At 40.7% G+C, this 8,700-nt stretch overlaps 1 protein-coding gene across 1 annotated transcript in view; it reads left to right on the top strand.

The window, feature by feature from the left end:
- CUNH18orf63 (chromosome unknown C18orf63 homolog) overlaps positions 1 to 8,476 on the top strand; it is a 40,138-nt gene extending 31,662 nt beyond the window's left edge. The window contains exons 11-12 of the mRNA XM_028768959.1: positions 5,986 to 6,993; positions 8,324 to 8,476. Coding sequence (XP_028624792.1) covers positions 5,986 to 6,993; positions 8,324 to 8,476 — 1,161 coding nt within the window. The remainder of the gene's footprint in view (positions 1 to 5,985; positions 6,994 to 8,323) is intronic.
- Positions 8,477 to 8,700: the final 224 nt, after the last annotated feature.

Below are 8,700 nucleotides of genomic sequence, written 5' to 3'. Positions count from 1 at the left end.
ATTGAGAACCCCATGATCAGTTCAATGGCTAGTTGTGAGCATCTGCCTCTGAATATGTCTGACTCTTGAAGGCCTCTGAGGAGATATCCATATCAGGCTCTTATCAGCATGCACTTCCTGTCTTCCACATCAGCATCTACCTTTGGTGATTGCACATGGGATAGATACTCAGGTGGAGTGGTCTTGAGACGGCCCCTCCTTCAGTTTCTGTCCCTCACTTTGTCTCCATATTTGCTCCCTTGAGTATTTTGTTGCTCCTTCTAAGAAGGACCGAATCACCCTCACTTGGTCTTCCTTCTTTATGGGCTTCATGTGGCCTGTGAGTTGCATCTTGGGCATTTCAAGGTTCTAGGCTAATATCCGATAATCAGTGAGTGAATACCATGTGTGTTCTTTTGTGATTGGCTTACCTCACTCAGGATGATAATTTCTAGTTCCATCCATTTACCTAGGAACCTCTCGAATTCATTGTTTTTAATAGCTGAGTAATACTCCATTGTGTAAATATACCACATTTTTTGAATCCATTCCTCAGTTGAAGGACATTACCCAGAAGATGCTCGAACATATAATAAGGACATATGCTCAACTATGTTCATAGCAGCCTTATTTATAATAGCCAGGAGCTGGAAAGAACCCAGATGTGCCAGCTACTTTTATGTATACTTTCTTGTTTAATTCTCAGTAGTGATTATTGTGATTAAGAATTGCTTCCTCAATGTTAGAAAAGGGCCCACAGCACGGACCACAAGTATCTTAACTAATATAAAATTAAACACATTTCTGACTTAAAAGTGAAGCCCAGACAGATTCTTAGCCTGATAACAGAAAAAATAAAAAACAATGAGTCTTAGATTGGTGACCAAGAGCTCAGGCTTTGAACAGGCTGTTTAGATCGGAACCCCTTGCCACTGGAATTGGAGCAGACTTTTGATCTTGTACCTTAGTGTCCTCAGCTGAAAGAGGGCTGAGGTGACAGTGGAGGTTGTGAGAGGATTTGTCTCTGATTGGACTGTGGGACCACTCTAGGGTGGAGTCCAGGGCATACTTTGTCAGAGGCAGTCCTTAGCTACACAGGTGGATCATGAGGGAAGGAGAGAAATTAGCAGCCAAAGCAGGTTCCTGCAGCTGTGACCAGCCCTGTCAAGAAAACATCGCTCTTCATAGTGACAAAAACAGGCTGCACAACCCCTCTGAGCTCTCTCTCTAAAGACAGCTGATCTTTTGCAAAATTAAACTAGCAGAAGTACTTAGCCTGGCTAGGTTTGCTTCAATTATGGAAATTTTCAAAAACACTTAAAAGAAAATGAATTATATGTGAGGTGTAAAATGGATGTTTGAAACAGATATCAGATAAAATGTTATTTCATCTTATATAAAGCCTGTAGAATGTACTTCAATCACATGCATCATTTAAAAAGCATTTTTACATAGCCCAATGTCATTGCTATAGCCGCCAGAATGGATAATAATTCTTTAGTATCACCAAACACAGGTCATGCCCTGGCACTCATTTATTGCAAAGATTTATTTTTAAGAGTTTTGTCAAGTTAAAAATCTAAACAAGACCATTCCAGATCATTTGGTCATTATATATGCTAATTTGTTTTATTATACAGCATTATTTATGGCTGTCATTTGCTAGAAACAGGAGCACTTGCCCAGGAGGATAGTCTACAGTCTGGATTTGAGCACTTGCTTCCTTGTGTGTTATGTCATTTAAAGCTAACATAGTGTTCCAGCTTCCATTTTCTTATAAGCCAGGGACTCTGCCTTAAGTAAGATAGGTAAGTGAGGTGCCACGAACACACCCGACTTTAATAAATAGTGAGAATCTGCTTAGTCAATCTGACTGCCTTTCAATTTTCCCCTCCACACACATTTTACAGCACTGCCTGTTACTGCTAGGACAGGAAGATTGTGACAACGTGGATTAGTTTATGTCCAGGTGTAGCAATCACAGGGAGTGTGTATATGTGTGTGCGGGGGCAGGGGGGGTGTTTGTGGGAGGGGGTGTTGTGGGGAGGCAGTGTGTGTGTGGATGTGGATGTGGGGGAGTTGCTAAGCCTTAGCATATCTCTTTTTGCCTCAGCCTATCTAGAGAGGCACGCTGAGAGATATGGATATTTTAACAGCTAACAGGAAGGAAGAAGAGTCTGTCCTGATTTTCCCACACCAAACGTCTGGATACAATGGAAGGACTTTCCCCCTCAGTAAAAATCTAAGCACATCGCCCAGATAAATGGTAGACTTCTCAAATTCCTTTTAACAGTTACCTTAACAGTGGGCCACTATTGTATATCTATAAAACTCCAGTTTATGTCATTTTTATCACTATACAAAGTTGTCTGTATTATATGTCAGTGCTTGAAACTAAAGCTCAAGCAAGCTTCATTTTGTAATGACTAGATATGTATAGTGAAGCTTGTGCTTATTCTTCAGCTCATGGCTTCACAAAGCTTCAGTGTTACCATATAAGAATTCTGTGAATTATTTATGATCTCATCTGTTGTTCACATATGTCCTTCTTGTTTTTCCATACATTTTGAATATAAACCTAAAAGTTTCCTCCCTTTTGGCTATGTACAGTCTTTTAAAAATTAAGGCAATGAGTAAATAATACATCGACAGCCTAGGGAGCAGAACAGTCTCCTGGAAACTTCCCTTGCCACACTGGCACTTCTCAGTCAAGCAAAGAAGAGCTGGTATGAATGTAACACATCTCAGGCACAGACACACATTCTCTCAGAACACATGCAATTTGTCCTTATCCAAATCTATCTAGAGTTTTTCTTTGGGTATCTCAATTAATGGGAACATTTAAAAAAATCATACAGGTTTATGAAACCCAAGGACCTAAATAAAAAGAGAAGTGTTCTTTGCTTATCAAGAATTAATTTCAAATTAGTTCTTAAATCCGTTTCTTTCAAGGCAATGGAAAAACATTGGCTCTCCGGAGTGACTCCATCAGTTTTGACAAATATCTCTTGGCATTTGGTAGAATTTCAACCAAACTGACCAATCTTTCTTATGATGGCATCTGTGTGCTTACTTACATAGCTTGTACAATGCAAGGTCAGTGGTCTGTGGAGAAGTATGTTGGTTGGTTATCTGCTACTCTCCAATATAGGAGGAGCAGATAATGTCTTAGGGTTTCTATTCCTGCACAAACATCATGACCAAGAAGCAAGTTGGGGAGGAAAGGGTTTATTCAGCTTACACTTCCACCTTGCTGTTCATCACCAAAGGAAGTCAGGACTGGAACTCAAGCAGGTCAGGAAGCAGTAGCTGATGCAGAGGCCATGGAGGGATGTTACTTACTGGTTTACTTCTCATGGCTTGCTCAGCTTGCTTTCTTATAGAACCCAAGACTACCAATGCAGGGATGGCACCACCCACAATGGGCCCTCCTCCCTTGATTACTAATTGAGAAAATATCTTACAGCTGGATCTCATGGAAGCATTTCCTCAAGGGAGGCTCCTTTCTTTGTGATAACTACTGTTTGTGTCAAGTTGACACACAAACCTAGCCTGTACAATGTCTGTCTGCACTGGACACCCAGAAATCTAATGTATAGACAGTACAGTGTCTGCCTAGTAGTGGCTGAGCTCAGTCAAAGTGTTTTATGGTTGAACTTTTTAGCAGAGCTGTCACAAATGTTACCACCCCCCCTTTCAAATAGTTGATATGTGTTTCTGATTGGCAGTCAATCACAAAGTCAACACCCTAAGTACAAATAAGAAAATGGCACTTTGGCTTTATAGGAGCTTGTTTCAGAAGACCAACAGGAAGAGTAGACTAGAATGGAGGTCTAGCACCAGTCCACCATGCCCACTGAGTAGGAGAAGCCTACCTTCTTCACCTGAGACGATAGTGGTAGTCCTTGCTCATATGCATATGATGTCTTAACAAGAAATGCTATGCAAGGTTTTATTAAACAACTTTCAGTTTTATGTTAGTTCTCTTGTACAGAGAGTATTCTGAAGAACATCTGTAACCCATTTTTTATTCTTCAGAGGCATAAGAATTGTGTTTCCCCAAACTGTATATATTGAGGTCCTGTTTTTTCTTAATTTTAAGCCACTTCAGTTTTATGTACCTTGTTATGCCTAGTAGATAATTGGATCAATCTTATAATTTTTGTGCCTGTTTATAATTCTGATCCCCCAAAACTCCTGGTCTCATCTCAGCCTCATTCAAAAACTCAAACTCAGTTGAAGAAGGAAAAATTAACTCTTCTAGTTTCATATTATTTCTATAACTTTTACATTTTTTTGCTTGTGACATATTTTTAATCTGTAAGGGTAAGAAGATACATCTATAGTCTACATTTTGCCTTCTGTTGATAAATACCATGAACAAAAGCATCATGGCAGTAGAGGAGTATTGGACCCACCACATAACAGTCAATCATTGAGGAAACTCAGAACAGGAATTTAAGTAGGAGCAGAGGCTGGAGAAATAGTACATGGAGAAATAGTACATGCTGGCTTGCTCTCCAATTGCTAAGCTTGCTTTCTTATATAACTCAGGACCACCTGCCTAGCAGTGGCACCACCCACAGGGGCCTGGACCCTCACACACTGATTAATCAAGAAAATACCTCCACAGCAGGCTCATGGGCTAGTCTTATAGAGGGAGTTCCTCAGTTAAGATCCTCTATTCCCAAGTGACTCTAATTTGTGGCAAGTTGACAAGAATTAACTGGCACAATTATTCTTTTATAAAAGCTAAAGCCCAGTGTAGATTTATTTCAAAATACTAGGACAGAGTATTTTGAATATTTGAACATAGAAGCAAACTGTCATATACCTCCAATGGCATAGTCAGTCACAAGAAGGGAAATTCTGATACATGTTACAACATAGTTGAATCTTGGAAAAATAGTATATTAGGTGAAATAAGCCCAACTCTGAAGAAGACATTATACAACCCTATATGAAGCATCTAGAATGGCAGACATATAGCAAAAGAAAATAAATCAGGAGTTACCAGAGTCCCAGAGACTCTGGAATGTGAATTATTATTTACAAAGTACAAAGGTTTTGGTTTTTGTGTGGGATGAAGAAAGGGCTGGTGGTAGTTCTAACACCCAGTTTAGTGGTAAGTATGCTTGAAGCCTCCGAATGATGCACCTAGAATGGTTCAATGCTAACATTTTACTTATTTTTGTTTGTTTTATTTTAAATATGGAGCACTTTGTGAATTTGGCTGTCCTCCTTGTGTAGGGTGCTAATCTAATGCTAGCCTGCTTTGTATTGTTCCTGTGTCTGTCTGTGTGCTCAGAGTGACCATGGGAAGTTTAATTTTATACATACAGAGTTTTCAAAGAAGAGGACATGCTTGAATCTCTTTTATGTATCTTACTAGTCGCTTGGACAAATATTTGCTGAGTTACTCCTAGGCACCAGAAACTGTAGCAGACAGTGAAAACAGTCAAGCCTAAGACACATAGCTCTGCCTGAAGTCAAAATCTCACTTAATGATCCAATGCAAATGAATCCACACTTCCGTTAGAGTTCTTTCAGCAAGTATATCTTAGTAACTTCAGAAAAGGTAAGAGTAAATAAGCCATAGTTCTTTTCTCCAAGATGCCAGTGTCTATTCAGGGAGGTAGGACACGGACATTAAACTCTCAGAGCACACTGCTCACGGGAGATGAGACTTTAAAGAGAGGAGAGGTCACAGTTTAAAGCAGTGAGAAGAGGGAGCACTGGGAGCCAGAAGCTTGTCTGAGCACATCTGGAAGTCAGTGTAGACACAGGGGTAGCTGTGTATAAGTTTTATAGTTTATTGACTTATAGTTATACTGTGCCACAAGAAACATACAGGTTACACCAGAAGGCTCAGTTATATTTTCTTTCTCAACTGTTCTATGTGTTTTAGTGTTACTTTGTATTCTTATTCCAATACTTTGTATTTATTTTCTCTTTTCACTTATATATTATTACATCTTTAAATTTCCCTAATCTCTGTCCTTTCAGGAAAACAAAGTCAAACCATCCAATCTGACCACTAAAAAGCTCTTCCGAGCTTCTCTCACTCAAGCCTCGTTGGTGAAACCCACCAGAGCTCTAAGTTTCATCCCACAGTCACGAGCCACGGAGCACAAGTTGCAGCCTTCTATCAGCCAGCAGAGGTCAGGCTTGTTCTCAGCCGGCTGCCACCAGCCTGGGTCTTTGCAGGACAGAAAGCCCTCCTGGCCTCTCAAGGCACCTCAGCTACACCTGGAAGAGTCAGAGCTCAGCAGAGAAAATACACAAGTCGAGAGCAAAAATCTCTGCTTACAGAGTAACAGAGCCCCAGCATTCATACCAGTTTTCCAAAGGAAATCTGAGCAAGTGAACAAAAACATCTCCGCACTTAGCTCCTTGAAAAGAAAACAGAGCGGGGCTAGAGAACCTACCATCTTGGCACAGGAAACTAGTGTTACCCAGGGAGGCAAACCAAGTCTAGGTACAGCCACTCGAAAAAGACCAAATAGCAGCATTCGAGTACTGGCTGAGAACTTGAATCAGAAGGGCTCCAAACCTCTGCAAGAAAAAGGCACCAAGTTCTACAATCAGAAGAAGGATCATCCCTCTTCTAATGTGAAACAGACTGTGCACCTTAGAGAAGCTAGACCACTGTCTACTAGTGCCGTGACACAGATGTCAAGTAACAGTTTAGCCATGATGAAAAACGATGCTGACATCCACACTGGTGGAAAAGACAATCTAACTAGTAGGTTCATAACACAAATTTTGGGAAAAAGCCACGAGTCCCTAAAACTCAAAAGCCAGCCACACATTTTTGAATCAGACTTAGAAACTGAAGACTCCCAACTCCAACAGCAACAATTAGCAAATCAAATTAAAGAAGCCGATGCAGCTGAACACAGCCTGATAGAGAGCAAAGCAGCCCACCGCCACAGACAGAAACTATGTCTTGAGTCTTCAAGGGCTTCTACAAAGCGTCGGTCCAATGCTGCACACCAGAGGCATAAGAACCAGGTAGAGAATCTGAAAAATTCATACTCAGCTGGACTTTTAGATCCTTAAATATGGGTCTGGGGCTGGAGAGATGGTGCAACAGTTAAGAGTACTGGCTGCTCTTTCAGAGGTCCCAGGTTCAATTCCCAGCACCCATATCACAGTTCACAACTATCTATAACTTCTTTTCCCTCACACATGCAGACAAAAAAAAACCAATGTAAATAAAATAAAAATAAATAAATTATAAAAACACAGAAATTTATTTTTAGAAAAAGGAATATTTTAGAAAAAGGAATAACGGGAGCTGGAGAGATGGCTCAGTGGTTAAGAGCATTGACTTCTCTGCCAGAGATCCTGAGTTCAATTCCCAGCAACCACATAGTGGCTCACAACCATTTGTAATGAGATCTGACGTCCTCTTCTGGTATGTCTGAAGACAGCTGCAGTGTATTCATATAAAATAAAATCCTTTTAAAAAAAAAAAAAAGAAAAAGGAATAACTTGCCCAAGTGGATGTAAAGACGTGGTAATTAGGAAAGCCCTCTCTGCTCCACCCTAAGGACACCTAACCGTCCATGGTTTACCAAACATTGCAGACACAGGAGCAGAAAGGATGCGAGATCCGTATGTCGGGAGACTGTGAAGCAGTCTGGACATGGCACGGCCACTGCGCCCTCAGACTCACTGTAGTTATGGTTTCCACAGGAGACTGGGCCCACCGACATTTCCGCATAGACAGGGAAGGGCTCACGAGTTTCCACCCAGTCTGAGAGAGCCTGGGCTCTCATGGCTGCTAGGGGGAAAGGTTCATTTTCTTAGTGCTGTAGTCACGGATAAACTGCCCATCCATAATTACTTGCAAATAACTCCCCACCATGCTCCTGGAGTAACCAACCAATATTAAACTCAGTTGGTCACCAAAATACAGGTATCAAGGTAGGAGCAGGAGTTGTTTTAAAGGGCTTTGGTGGAAGAGGGAGGATTTGAGAAAGTACTGAATGAAAATGACCCAAATTTATTATACACATGTAAGAAATTGTGGACAAATTCTAAAATGAGAGACCAACTCTCTTAAGAAGCAAAACTGTTAGTAATATAGTTAATTGGTAACAAAATGGTGTTCTTCAATTTGATACAGGTTTCTAATACAATAAAACCCAAGAATTCCTTCAACATTTCTGAAGTTGAGTACAGTGTGGAACAGAGACTGTCCACTAGGTAACTGCTGTGACGTGCACTTAGTTTCCTTAAATTACTTATGTAGAGATAGCTAAGCTTAAATTAGTCAGGAAATAGGAACAGCACATCCTGTGAACAAGTAACTATCTTATGTTATGTATTCCCAAAGAGGAATGGCATTGAGAAAAGGACCCCTCAGGCTCTCTTCTCTTTAGTTCTGGGGTCTCACCAACTAGGAATCCAGTACCGGTACTGGAGCCATAGCAGCAGTGTGAATATGAAGGACCGTGATCCCACTAACATGTCTTTGTGTTTGGCATGACCCAAATAAAGACCTTAAGGGGAGCCCAGAGATGATTGTCAAGTTAAAATCTACTCTTGAAGTGCCATGGTGCCAGCCACGCTTAAGCTTCAGACTTAATTCTCACTTTGGGTCCCTGGCACTGAGTCCACAAAATTGTACATCTGGAAATAGCATTTTATTCCTTGTTGCCATCTGTTCTATTCTAAGAACAAACACATTGCTAAAACATCCACAAGTATTCT

This window comes from Grammomys surdaster, unplaced genomic scaffold (assembly GCF_004785775.1).
Source record: "Grammomys surdaster isolate TR1022 unplaced genomic scaffold, NIH_TR_1.0 189, whole genome shotgun sequence".
NCBI classification, from domain to species: domain Eukaryota; kingdom Metazoa; phylum Chordata; class Mammalia; order Rodentia; family Muridae; genus Grammomys; species Grammomys surdaster.
The sequence above is the reverse complement of the archived record's forward strand: the minus strand, read 5'-3'. Positions and strand labels throughout refer to the sequence as shown.